General features: G+C 45.7%; 1 protein-coding gene across 1 annotated transcript in view; it reads left to right on the top strand.

Annotated features, from left to right (window-relative positions):
* Positions 1-14,552, top strand: part of NECTIN1 (nectin cell adhesion molecule 1) — a 184,331-nt gene that overhangs the window by 159,828 nt on the left and 9,951 nt on the right. Inside the window, exon 6 of the mRNA XM_087706434.1 lies at positions 11,885-12,032. Within this exon, the coding sequence (XP_087562560.1) occupies positions 11,885-12,032 (148 nt within the window). The remainder of the gene's footprint in view (positions 1-11,884; positions 12,033-14,552) is intronic.

Here is a 14,552-nt window from a genome sequence, read left to right on the forward strand (position 1 = left end):
GACCTTCCAGATCGAATAACTTTCTATTTCTTAACGACGCTCAAACCGAACAGCTGGCACCAAAATACAGTTTCAAATCAGATAAGCTCAATCCTTCTCCTAAAAGGTAAAAGGTATAGGTTCCCCTCGCACACATGTGCTAGTCCTTCCCAACTCTAGGGGGCAGTGCTCATCTCCATTTCAAAGCTGAAGAGCCAGCGCTGTCTGAAGACGTCTCCATGGTCATGTGGCCAGCATGACTCAATGCCGAAGGTGCACGGAACGCTGTTCCCTTCCCACCAAAGGTGGTTCCTATTTTTCTACTTGCATTTTTACATGCTTTCGAGCTGCTAGGTTGGCAGAAGCTGGGACAAGTAACATGAGCTCACTCTGTTACGTGATGCTAGGTATTCGAACCACCGAACCACTGACCTTTCTGATTGACAAGCTCAGCATCTTAGTCACTGAGCCGCTGCGTCCCCTGTTAACAAATCTATTTGTCTCCAAAGCAACTTTTAAGTTATCCAACCATTGGACATCACAACCCCATACTCAGTTGAGGTGGGGAAGTAACAGGAGCTCACTCCATTATGTGGCTCTACAGATTCAAACCTCTGAACTGATGACCTTTCTGATCGACAAGCTCAGTGTCTTAGCCACTGAGCCACCGCGTCCCCATCCTTCTCTTACTTTTGCTCATTGTAATATCTTATATTTAACGTGTGATTTTCTTTCCGTCTCTCTCTCTTGCTATAGAAATGTAGCTATATCTTTCTCCTATTTTTTAAGTGGTACATCAGTTGTCAAAGGAGATATTGTCTGAGACAAAAAGAAAACATTCTGGGTAAAACATTCAACTTAATCACAGAAGTTCTACCCAAGAATGACAATTGTCATTTATCCCGTTTTGACATGTCTTTTTAAACTTCATTCCACATCCTAACACAGTTATTATTTTATAATAACCCATAATTCATATTTGTCACCGTTTATGCCCAAATATTTTACCTTCTACTCAATCTTAAAACCTGCGTGATTCCTCCATTCTATTTGATCGTGTATTTTCATATTTTATTTTTTTGTTAAACGTGTTTTTTCCCCTCTGTTTATTAATCTTGAAACCTGCTAGGGACCCAAATTCTTTTAATGTACTCATCAAAAAATCTGATCCCCTTTCAAAGATCTGCCAAAATCAAGTCATGTGCAAACCCTCTCAGCTTGTATGCCTTTTTTTCTAATCCTTATTTCCATGATCCTCTTATTGTGTTGAATATCTCTTATTTAATATTTGGCGTGCAATGTGGCTCCTTCCAGCCGAGTTCTGGGGTAGTCACAAAACAAAATTTCAATCAATCTTTCATAGCCACTACGATGACTTTTTTTTTTTACTATACCCTACAGACACCCAGTGGCTCAGTGGCTAAGACACTGAGGATCAGAAAAGTTGGCAGTTCGGCGGTTCGAATCCCTAGCGCCATGTAACAGAGTAAGCTCCCCTTACTTGTCCCAGCTTCTGCCAACCTAGCAGTTCGAAAGCATGTGAAAATGCAAGTAGAAAAATAGGAACCACCTTTGGTGGGGAGGGAACAGTGTTCCGTGTGCCTTTGGTGTTTAGTCATACCAGCCACATGACCACGGAGACGTCTTCGGACAGCGCTGGCTCCTCGGCTTTGAAACAGAGATGAGCACCACCCTCTAGAGTTGTGAATGACTAGCACATACGTATGTGCCAAAGAAATATTTACCTTTACGGATACCCAGGGGTCACGTATGATTCCTGCCTACTGTGTTCCAGTTGAGAACCATGATTTAACCCACCATAGATGCAGAGACTCCAAAAAGCCTTGGAATCTCCTCCACATCTAAGCAAGACTGGACAATGTTGTGGTGCCAGATGTGTTTTCTTGGGGCATTGAGAAGGACATGTAGGAGACACGGTCCCAAACATCTGTAAGGCAGCCACTTGCCTTGAACCAGTTCACGTCCAGCATTCATGGACCTCAAAATTCATCAGCAGGTGACCTTGTGCTAATTTTCCATCCTTCCTCTGGAAAAAGAGCATTTGTTCCACCGAAGGAATGTGCGTGAAATTTCAAGTAATTTCAAACACAGTGCCATTCTCTATAGAGGGGAACCATCCAACAGCATCTGCTACGCTTGTTGAAGCCATTACAACTTGGAGGGGGAGAACAAAATGCACACACAGGCTCAACAGGGCCCCATCTTCCTTTGTGGGCCATCTTCAAATCTTGCCATCAGCTTTCATTTTAGACATGAAGAGCTCTTTTCGTTTCCCCGTGGATTCTCCTGACTTGAATGTCTCAGTGGGTCTCCTGCGCGCCACAATGGAGCTTCCAGACTGCTTGATTGGACAGGATGGTAAATCCGATCCAGATCTGGGTCTCTGGAAATGGGGACGTTAAACCCTGCAGCTGCTTTCCTGCAGAAAGAATATCATTGTTGGCAGGCTGCAGAGGAAAATGTTCCACCCAGCTGGGACAATCTCTCCATTTGGATGATTTTCATGAAGTGGCTGCAGGATGGGTCAAAGGGCCCAGCAAACATTTCGGTTGCACAAAGGATGCGCAACTCGGGAATTGCCAAAATGAGATCCATAAGTCCTTTTTTTAATTTTTATTTATTTTTTTATTTTAATTTTAATTGGAAAGGCAGTGACATGTCAGGATAATAATTACCCTGAAAATAAGACCTCCCTGGATAATAAGACCAATCGGGCTTTTGAGTGCATGTACCCTCCCCCGAGAATAAGCCCTCCATGAAAATATTGCAACACAGCAGCAGCCATGAAGTGACCCCGCCTCCTGAACCTCAAAAATGATAAGACCTCCCTGAAAATAAGGCCAAGTAAAAGCATATTATGCTATAGATCCCATGTCACCTTATTCCCTTGTTGTTAGTTGCGAAGCCATGTCTGACCCATCGCGACCCCATGGACAACATTCCTCCAGGCCTTCCTGTCCTCTACCATCCTCCGGAGCCCATTTGAGCTCACGCCGACTGCTTTGGTGACTCCATCCAGCCACCTCCTTCTCTGCCATCCCCCTCTTCTTCTTTTGCCCTCCATCGTTCCCAGCATGAGGCTCTTCTCCAGGGAGTCCTTCCTTCTCATTAGGTGGCCAAAGTCTTTGAGTTTCCTCTTCAGGATCTGGCCTTCTAAAGAGCAGCCAGGGTTGATCTCCTCTAGGACTGACTGGTTGGATGGCCTTGCAGTCCAAGGGACTCAATGCAGGAGTGTTCTCCAGCACCAGAGTTCAAAGGCCTCCATTCTTTGGCCCTCAGCCTTTCTTATGGCCCAACTTTCACAGCCTTGCAACTGTAAAAACCTAAACCTATTCCTTAAGTAGCAACTATTGGAAGTGTAACAGGTGTAAGTAGTCGCTCTAGGCTTGCCAACATTCTGCTGTAGTTGCGTTGCAGAAGATTAAACATGTAGACTTGATCCCTGGACTCTTCTTGGAGAAGGAAGTCTAGATGTCCCCAGACCAAGGAGGGCTGAAAGGAGTAGATTACACATCTAAGTTTATGTGTTAAAAATTTGGCAGAGAGAAGCAGGCTTCCGGGGGAGGAGAAGACACCTGAGTCCATCTCAGCCGATTGGGCTCCAGGGAAGCATTCTTCCTGCTCAAATTAATTGGAACAATTAGAATTATGGAAGAGAAAATGGAGTTGTCTCTCTGGTGTGTTTCACGCAATCCCAATAGTTTGTTCCCTTCCTGAAATTACATCCTGGTTTTGCAACTGTGGCTGGTGCCAAACTTTGAGAAGGCTTTGAGGCACAGTTGCTAAGATCAGAAAGGGTGCCAGCTTGTTTGCAGATATGCCTTTTGAGGCACCCTGAATTATAAGGATGGGAGGTGGACCATCATTCTCTCTCATCCCTCCACTGAGAAACTCATTGAGCTGGAGTTATTATCTGCCATCCCTTCTGTGTAGGCCAGATCAGGAAACAGGTACTACAAAAAAAATGCTGATGAACTCAGAATAACTGAGTTGGAAGGACCTTGGAGATCATCCAACTCCCTGCTCAAGCAGGAGACCCTGTACCAGGGGTGTCAAACAGTGGTGGGTTTCACTGATTTCTGAATTGTTCTTTTCTTCTGGGAGCTCTGCACATGCTCACACTGGGAACAGGCTGCAGCTGTTCCTCTGCCTCACTGCTGTCTAGCTCCGTAGGCACCTGATCACTGCCATACCATCTCTCAACCCCATCTCTGCCTCCGACACAGAGCCCTCATCACAGCCTTCCCCAGACTCCAGGACTGTCCCATGTTCCTCCCCAACCTCCTCACTGTCCGATTCTGCTGCCAGCTCTGCTGGCTGCTGATGGGCCACAACAACTGCTTAGATGAAACTCAATGTGTCTCTCGGTTTTTGGAGCCTGGCATACATTAAGTGTTCAAAGATGGGAAGATAAGTCATCTTGCATCTATTAGCCATGCCTGTTGGAAAGAGCCTTTGGTCAGGCCTGCAGCCATCTTTTCTTTTGGCTCTTTGGCCTGCCACACTTTCTATTATTCTACTGTGCATTTTCTATGGTGGGAAAATGGGAGGGGGGATTGTAAGGGGTTAGATGCTATGTAGCCATAACAAAATTCTTCCTAGAAAGCCAAGGTCATTCTTTGTCTCAGCACCTCTGCATCTGACTGGAATTGGCTGGGTGGAACTGCCAGCATGGCAGTGGGAGATTGGACCATGTGATTGGGCTTGTGGGTGTTGGGGGCAAGATCTTGAACTTTCAACTAAGTGGGGAAAACTGGGAAGCTTTCAGATTCAGGTTTTCCCAGATGTGCCATCATGGCTGTCTTCATCAATTGGAACTTTGAGCAATACTTTGCCTTGGACTCTGATTTAATTTTGGATGCTATTTGGAATGCTGACACCTTCATCCAGAGAGGCGCTGCATCTTGAACCCCAGGCCAAGGTGCCAGGGAAGGCCATCTCTGTCCCTTCTTCACAGCTGCGGTGCAGAAGGATCAGACAGGGTGGTGCTTCTGGACTGAAGCATCCATGAAGCCAAGCTGCTAAATCAGATTATTGGGAAAGCTGGACAAATCCTACTGTTGCGGGCTAATTATAAAATAGAGTGATATTTACAGTCCAGGAAAAAAAACCAGACAGGATTGCCCCCTCAGTTCAAGGCATCGGCCCTTGAACACTGATTAGCATGACCAGCTACAGAGGACTGGGGGAGCTATCGCCCCAAACATCTGGAAGGCATTAGCTCTCTTTAATCTCGGACCAAAACCATCAGGTGCCATATATCTTCAAGCACGAACATTTGAAGGTTGCGTCCTTCTTTCAACCCTGCAGGAAATGTCACCCCGGCTCTTATTAAAAGGGAGCATAAGATGTTGGGATTGGAACCAGAATCCAGCGTCAAGATCGGACTTCACTACGATAAATAAAATGGAACGCAGAGAGGACCTTGTCAATTGGCTGGATTATTGCAATGCGCTCTACATGGCGCTACCCCTGAAAAGCGTTCAGAGACTACAGCTAGTCCAGAATGCAGCCGTGCGAGTGATATTGGGTGTACCGAGATACACCCATATTACACCTATCCTCTGCGAGCTGCACTGGCTGCCAATTGGTCTCCGAACGCAATTCAAGGTGTTATTACCTTTAAAGCCCTACGTGGCTCAGGACCAGTGTATTTGCGAGACCGCCTACTGCCACATACCTCCCAACGGCCGATAAGATCCCACAGGGTGGGCCTCCTTAGGACGCCGTCAGCCGGACAGTGTTGGCTGGTGGGCCCCCGGAGCAGAGCCTTCTCTGTGGCTGCTCCGACCCTGTGGAATCAGCTACCCCCAGAGGTCCGGACCTCACCCACCCTCATGGCCTTTAGAAAAGCTGTTAAAACCTGGCTATTCTGGCAGGCCTGTGGCTGTTGACATTATATAGGGTCCAGCCCCAATCAGAACGTATGCGTGTTGGGGAATTTTTAAATTATTTTTTATTTTATTCTGCTTTCTTTTCTTGTTCTTTGTAAGCCGCCCGGAGTCCTCCGGGATTGGGCGGCCTATAAATCTAATAAATTGAATTGAATTGAATTGAATTGACCTTATCAATGTCTTGAAGTGGTGGCAGGTAGCCCTCAATGAACAACCACAATTGAGCGCGACTTTGATGCGGTTGAGTGAGAAATTGTTTAGGCCAATTTTGCCCCATTTTACAACTTTTTTTTTCTCAACATTTTTCTCAATGTTAAGCACATCGCTGAAGTTGTTCAATGAGACACATGGTTGTTAAGCGAATCTGACTTCCCCGTTGACTTGGCTTGCAAAAGGGGAACACATGACCCCGGGACGCTGCGGCCGTCATAAATAGGAACCATTTGCCGAGCATCTGAATTTTGATCACGAGACCGTGGGGCAATAGTCATAACTGTGAAAAACAGTCACAAGTGCCTTTTTCCAGTGCTGTGGCATCTTCGAATGGCCACTAAACAAACTCTTGCAAGTCGAGAACTGTCTGTGCTTGGTTAAGATGCTTCTTCTTTGTCAGCAAGCTGCGAGAATCTGGGTTTCACTCAAGGCCGCCGTTTTCTGCTTTCTTCTTTTCTTTTAACATTATCCAAGGTTGGATAAAGAGCAACGTCTTTCTTCTTGAGTCTTCCTTTGTCCTCCACGCCTTCCTGGATATCGCCGGGTAGCTTCGCCCCTTCGTCCTCTTCTCCTGCCCACCCATCCCCATCCCCGTCCTTTGCAGGTGATCTGATCCATTTCACCCTCTTTCTCCCACTCCCTCCTTCTGCCTTTCGACCTCCTCCTCCTCCCCTCCCCCCTCCCCTCCCAATTATCTTTCTCTTTCATCACCACTGGAGCTAGAAGTACAAAGTACCAATTAGCTGGTTTTCAACTTTAATTAGCTTGGAAGGTAGCGCAAATTAAATCCTTTTATCATGTGTTTCAAAATCCGTTCCCAGCAAACTCCGCCGTGCCCCCACCCCGCCAGCATCCTCTGACTATCCAGGGGAGGGTAAGGGGGGGAGAGAAGTTTGGCAACCTTGGGTGAATGCTCAGGAGTGGGCTTCAAAAATTTTAGCAATGGGTTCTCTCCACATTTGCTGGGTGGGCGTGGGCATGGTTCAGGGGTGAAATCCAGCAGGTTCTGACAGGTTCTGGAGAACTGATAGCAGAAATTTTGAGTAGTTCAGAGAACCGGCAAACAGCACCTCTGGCTGGCCCCAGAGTGGGGAGGGAATGGGGATTTTGCATTTAGTACTGTATTTTCTCCTTATCAGAAAATAAGCCCTAATGCATCTTTTGGAGCAAAAATTAACAAAGGCCCTTTCTTATTTTTGAGGAAACACATTAGAATCTAGAATCTGTTGGTGTCAGCTATCTATCTTTTCTGGACAGGTCACATGTTACAAATCATGAGGTTTGTTTGGTACTCCTCATGCCTCCCAGAACCAATTAACAATGAGTATGGAGGAGGGGTGAAATCTAGCAGGTTCTGACAGGTTCTGGAGAGCTGGTAACTGAAATTTTAAGTAGTTCGGAGAACTAGCAAATACCACCTCTGGCTGGCCCCAGAGTGTGGTGGGAATGGAGATGTTGCAGTATCCTTCCCCTGCCATGCCCACCAAGCCACACCCACCGAGCAATGCCCACAGAACCGGTAGTAAAAAAAATTGAATTTCACCGCTGGCATGGTGGGCATGGCCTAGTCGACCCCCTGTACCACAGTAGGGGGATTTTTGCCCTCCTGGGGCTCTGGAGGCTTTCCTCAAGCCTCCTAGAGGGTGAAAATGGCCTTCCCGAATTTCCATTAGGCCCGTTTTCTGCCCTCCTTGAGCCCCCACACTCACCCTCCACTGACCTGCATCAAAAATGGGCCACATGGGGATTCCTGGGAAAGGCAGGGTGGGCGAGGCCAGCCAGCAGTGGGATTTGGGGGTTCTCCGAACCACGCAGAATCTTAGCTAGAGGTTCTCCTGAACCCCTGCGAACCCCCAACAGCACATACTACCCTTTTCCCTTACCAAGCTGGGAAGCTGCCCATAATCAGCCCCACAGCTAGCAGAGAGCAAATGGTTCTCAGATTCCCCCCTCCTTCCATTTAGATACTGTATTTGTGCTGCTTCTATTACCAAGAACGGAAGCGATTAGCTTTTTCAAGTGCTAATACTGTATAAAACCTTAAGGTCTGGGAAGGTTAAGGGAGACGCAGAGAGCTACTTTGTGCAAAGCATTCTGGCCGCAGCCCCCTTTTCTTCTTGAAATCTCAACCGCGGCCAAAAGCAGAATACGGGTGTTTGCCCCCTAAATAAAGAGGTCCCTGGAAGAAATCAAGTGCTAAATTTCAGCTCCAAAGCTTAAGGTTTCGATTCTTGGAGCTTTATTTATTTATCCACTCCACTTAGGAAGAAATATAATAGTGTGTCTTTCTGCCCCAGCCTCTCAAGGGGGCTCCCTGGAATATGAAATGGTTAAAACAATTGTATCCAATAATTACAAAAATACAATAACACAGCGCCGAATGTAAGGAAAGCCCAGGCAGCAGAAAACAAACCAGCAGGGAAGGGAGCCGTCATCTCTGCAAAATGAAACTCTGGTTTGATGGTGATGGTGATGATGATGACACTATTATGGTGTCAAATTATTTGCTTTGGAACCAGAGTTCAAAATTTGATTGCAGCATCAGACTCCTTGAGTGACTGAGATTTTCCCAAGCTTGCCTTCCTCGGGGAGTTTTTGGGGTAATTACATGAGAAATGGGAGAAGCGTGTATTCCAATATCTCAGGGCCTGCCACAAAGAAGAGGGAGTGAACCTATTCACCTGAGGGCAGGACAAGAAGCAATGGGTGGAAACGAATCAAGGAGAGAAGCAACCTAGAACTAAGGAGAAACTTCCTGACAGTTAGAACAATTAATCCGTGGAATGACGCCTCCAAAAGCTGTGGGTGCTCCGTCATACAAAACCTTTGCTAGACCAATTCTCGAATACAGCTCATCTGTTCGGATTCTGCACTGCATATTGGACATTAATACAATTGAGCGGGTCCAGAGATATTTCACGAGAATAGTCCACTCCTCTGCTCGCAACAGAATACCCAACACCACCAGGCTTGAAATTTTGGGCTTGGACAACCTAGAACTATGCTGCCTATGGTCGGACTTAAGTGTAGTATACAAAATTATCTGCTACAACACCCTACCAGTCAATGACTTCTTCAGCTTCAACCCCAATAATACTCGGGCACACAATAGATACAAACTCAAGGTAGATCGCTCCAAACTCAATTGCAGAAAATATGACTTCAGCAACAGAGTGGTCAACGCCTGGAATGCTCTACCTGACTCCATTGTTACATCTTCAAATCCATTGTTACATCTTCAAATCCCCATAACTTTAACCTTAAACTGTCTACCGTGGACCTCACCCCATTCCTAAGAGGTCCCTAAAGGTGCACCTACTGTCCCTGTCCTACTTGTCCCCATTTATTCGCTCCCGTTTCATTCATACTCATGTTTATTCTCCTACCTATCATCTTGCAGACGATTGACAAATCAAATAAATAAATCAACGCTCAGCCCCTTTTCTCCTCCAATGCTCCCCCTCCCCGCTGACATCTACTGCAGCCGAGAAGGCTGTGTCATTCCGTGATGGAAACTTGGATGGCCCCATCCATCACCGGGCAGGCAGCTCTATTTTGTTGGGAAGACAAAAGAGCTTTGCAGGGACAGAAATATAAAACAAGTCTGCAAATACAGCAAGGATGACAGTCCGGCCAGATGAAGATGTACAGGGGGCAGGATCAGAGAGGCAGGGATTGAGGAGCAGTGTGTGACTGGGGTATAAAACTCCTTGCGATCCCAGAGGGAAAAGCCAACAGCTTAAACAGCCAAAGAAACAACCAGAGGAGGATGTCCATGGAGATTCTCAGTTGTCCAGGTCATGGTTGTCCCAAAGGTGCTTTTTCAAAAGCAACTGGACCACCTCCTCCTCCTCCTCCTCCTCCTCCTCCTCCTCCTCCTCCTCCTCCTCCTCCTCTTCCTTCCTACCTTCCTTCCTTCCTTCCTTCTTCCTTCCTCCTTTTTCCTTCTTCCTTCTTCTCCTCCTCATCTTCCTCCTCCTCCTCCTTCTCCTCCTCCTCCTTCTTATTATCCTTCTTCCTCCTCCTCCTTCTTCCTTCTTCCTTCTCCTCCTCCTCTTCCTTCTTCTTGTCCTTCTCCTCCTCCTCCTCGTCCTCCTCCTTCTTGTTGTCCTTCTTCTTCTCCTCCTTCTCTTCCTCCTCTTCCTTTTCCTTCGTCTTGAAGACATTTCACTTCTCATCCAAGAAGTTTCTTCTGTTCCTCAGAACTAAAAAAGCTTCTCATATCAGAAGTGAAATGTCTTCAAGGAAAAACAACTCCAGTTGCCTTTTGAAAAACCAAAGAAGGATGTTTTCTGACTCAACTGATGGTTCTTTGACATCACCGGGCAAGAAAAATAAGAAGACCCACTGTTGCACAGGAGGAGGGAGAGAGATGCCTTCTATTGGAAAATGCATAGTAGAAAATGGAAAGGGGATTGTATGGAGTTAGATGGTATGTAGCCATAACAATATTCTTTCTAGAAAGCCAAGGTCATCCTTTGTCTCTGCACCTCTGCACCTGACAGGAACTGGATGGGTGGAAGCTACCAGCATGGCAGTGGGAGATTTGACCATGGGATGGACTTGTGGGTGTGGGGGCAAGATCTTGAACTTTCAACTGGGTGCGGGAAATCGGGAAGCTTTCAGATTCAGGTTTTCCCAGTTGTGCCAACATGGCTCTCTTGATAAATTGGAACTTTGAGCAATACTTTGCCTCGGACTCTGATTTAATTTTGGATTCTATTTGGAACCTTGACAATGCTGTTGGCAGAAGGCAAATCTCCATCCACCCAGGGTGGATAAAAACACTCAGCACTGAACTTTTGAACCTCGAAATGAAATTGTGTTGAAGGTTTCCGGATTCTCCAGGGGAATCAAGCAGAATCCCTGTGCCAAGCAGGGATGAGACAAGAAAGTTTGAGTGAGGACACACCTGTCTCTGCTTTTCCTTGTTCTGGCATCCTTTCCTTTCTTTCCTAAGCAGGAGGCCTGGAGATGGGATAGAGAACTCTTCCCAGAGCTTAGATGGTTCTTCTTGAATGGTCCTTCTGCAGAGAGGCTGTCAGAATTAGGTTCAGTTCCATGGAATTATCCTATGGGTCTTAGAATGATCTAGACCCACAACCAGCCAGGGTTATACTACTGGGATCAGCATGTTAGTAATTTAGAGAGATCTATCTCCGCTCTGGATATGTCATCATGGATTTTGGCATGCATATCTTCCACAATCAAAGTATAATCTGTTCTTAAACTGCCTATCAGAAACCGAAATTGGTATGATGATTGCCTCATATGCAGAGTTACATGAACAATATTTCTCTCTCTCTCCTTCCTTCCTTCCTTCCTTTCTGCCTTCCCTCCTTCCTTCCTTCCTTCCTTTCTTCCTCTACTTATTACTTTCCTTCTTCTATCTCTCTCTTTCTTTCCTTCCTTCCCCTATTACCTTCCTGCTTATATTTCTCTCTCTCTCTTTCCTTCTTTTCTTCCTTCCTTCCCTCTGTTCCCTACTACCTTCCTTCTTCTACCTCTACTTCCTTCTTCTGCTTCCTTCCTTTCTTCTCCCACTGCCTTCCTTCTTCTGTGTCTCCTTCCTTCCTTCCTTCTTTTCTTCCTTCTTTCCCTCCCTCCCTTAGTAGATTGCAACACTTAATCAATGAAAAGTTAAAAATACATTGTTCTACTCTTCTTAGCACCTGTAGAATACTTAAAGGAGAAGATAAGCAATGAAATTACGTTATTAAAAGAAGCATTTCTATTCACCATAATAATTCATTTCTTCTTCTTCTTTGGTGTTACAGATAAACCATTGCCCCAGGCGGGTCTAGGAGGCATTTTGGGAATCCTGGGTGTGGTGGTTGTTGCTATTTTCATTATTGGTGGAGCTGTTACCGCCTACAGCATCTGCAAAAGACAGAAGACAAATCGGTCAGACACTGAAAACGATCTGTGAGTATCACCATCTCCATGTAATGTCTGTTTTGGTGGTTATTCTTTAAGATAATATGAATTGATAGGTAACAGAAGTTAAATATACTTTTGTCTGGCAATTCATGGGATCGAAGGGCTTTGTCTGGCATTCAAGATGTACTTGAACAGGACCAATTCAGGAATTGCAACAATTCAAAAACGGTTTGAACCAGGTACATCAGAACATAAAGGAGTGCCACCATCATCTCTGAGTACTCTTTAAAGCAGCCACCTCTTTTTTTTCAGATTACATCTATCTGTCCTCTAAAATTTGAATGTGCTCCTGGGGAAAAGACACGGCTGTTTTAAAAAGTTGCATATAGGAACCATATTCAAAATCGTATAAGCTCTGAAACACTCTGGGGGAATGAATCCAGAATATTGTAGTTATGCTGATTGGAAGAGAGTTGTCCATGGTGCTGAAGATCTAATTTGATGCACACAGCCCACAGTGCTGCCTCACACAGGAGGATGCACACATAATGTTACATTGTGCTAGGAAGATTCATCTGAGCTTACATCTCTAACTGCTTTGTCTCTTCAGAGACTTGTTAGCAAACTGAAGAGCTGAACATCCTTGTTCCTGAAATGTGTTTGCATGTGTGTGGGTGCGTGTCTCTCTGTCTGTCTCTCTGTCTCCATCTCTCTGTCTCTGTCTCTGTCTTTCTCTCTCTGTGCGCGTGTCTCTCTCGCGCTCTCCCTTTCTCTCTCTTTCTCTCTCTGTCTCTCTGTGTGTGTCTCTCTCCCTCCCTCCTCCCCTCCCTCTTTCTCTCTCTGTCTGTCTCTCTCATTTCATGCATTACTCTACCAGTTTATGTCCATTTCTACCAGAATTGCATAGCTCCTTCTGAGCCATTTTCACTATAATGTCTTCAGAAATAACCATTCATTAAAAAAATGGGGATTTTTTTTTTAACCCCATTTTGAAAAGAAAAAAAAAGTACTAGGTTAGGAACGAAAAGTCAAGCAATCACACTGAAATTCCATTTCCTGGCAGTAGTTCATTTCCTGTTGGCCATGTATAATGGTTCAAAACTGTGATTTGTGCGCTGGGAAAGTGCACAAACACTTTTGTTCAAAATGTAACTTGGGCAAAAAGATATTTTGGCTTCAGGCCAGGATTCCACCTGCTGTCGCAGTTCAGGGAATGAAGAGGGTGAGGTGGGACCTCAACATTCTTATGCAAGAGCCTGCAAAATTTTGGCAATATGTGAGCAACTTGAACTAAGTTGCTGAAATCTCACCAGATTTTACAGTCTTGTAAGACTGAAATGATATTGAATGTGGAGTTAAGACACCTCTTCTCTTGGACATCAAAGTTAGTTGATTGATTGGAATTGTTTAAGTTCCTGTCAGCCAACAAATTCAGGGTGTTGGTTGTGTCAAGGTTATAATTTAAGAGCTGATCAACTGATGCAATGAGGAGAATGAGTCAGCAGGGTCTTTGGCTGTTATCCTTTTAAGAGCCTGCTGGCGTGTTGGTTTATTCATTGAGTTTCTTCCCTGCTGTAATTGCTGTTTGTTTAGATAATACTTGTAGCATGTGTATGTATAGTATCCCTATATTCTTATTGTAGATTTTAAAAAACTACTATTTGATACAAACCACTGTTGACTGTACTTGCTCCTGGACTGATACACGTGATAGACCTGTGCATGCACTGACAGATTATGACTTCTAAATCTCTTTATGGCATGAGTACAGGCTATCTGAGGAACTGTATCACTCCAATGGGACTGGTCCAACACACTTGCTCCAGCAGAAGGGGCTGAGGACTCTGTTGGCCAAAGTATTTGAGAAATTATCCTGGGGTCCAGAGGAAGAGCCTCCTCTGCTGTGACCCTTGACCGCTCTAATAGGATGCTCAAGGTGAGATCTTCTCCTTATCCTCTTGGCCTTCTGGGAGACCTTCAAAATCCGGTATGCCAATTGGCCTGGGCCCCTATTTTGGAAGTGTTGTGGTCCACCAGCAGCCAGTGGAGCTGGCAGCAGATTCGGACAGTGAGGAGGTTGAGGAGGAAGATGGGCCAGTCCTGGAGCCTGGGGAAGGCTCTGATGAGGTCTCTGTATCGGAGGCAGGGAGGGGGCTAAAGCCGTATGCCAGTTATCAGCTGCTTTCAGACTCAGACATCAGTGAAGCAGATGAACAGCTGGAGCCTGTTCCCAGTGTGCGCATGCACAGGGTTGCTGGACAAAGGGAACAGCTAAAGAACAGGGGTCGACTTGGGAGTACGGCCACAGGTGGACAATGAGAGGCCCCTCCCAGAAGAAATAAAAGAAGGGCGAAAGGGGAGTGGAGTTTGCAGGAGACAATTAGTTCGCTTAATTGGTTCGTGACTCTCCGAGACTCCTTGCCAAGTTTTGCAGATATGGGCCTGGCAGCTCTCCAAGCCAGATAAAGTCTGTGACTGTAAATCCTCCCTTGAAAGACTTTGCTGGATGTGAATGAGCAGAATTCACAGTCAATTAATAAAAGGGTTTTTTGTCAGGACAAGGAG

This window comes from Thamnophis sirtalis, unplaced genomic scaffold, assembly GCF_051295495.1.
Source record: "Thamnophis sirtalis isolate CommonGarterSnake01/CBP01778 unplaced genomic scaffold, rThaSir2_p1.2 scaffold_2, whole genome shotgun sequence".
In the NCBI taxonomy this organism is placed as follows: domain Eukaryota; kingdom Metazoa; phylum Chordata; class Lepidosauria; order Squamata; family Natricidae; genus Thamnophis; species Thamnophis sirtalis.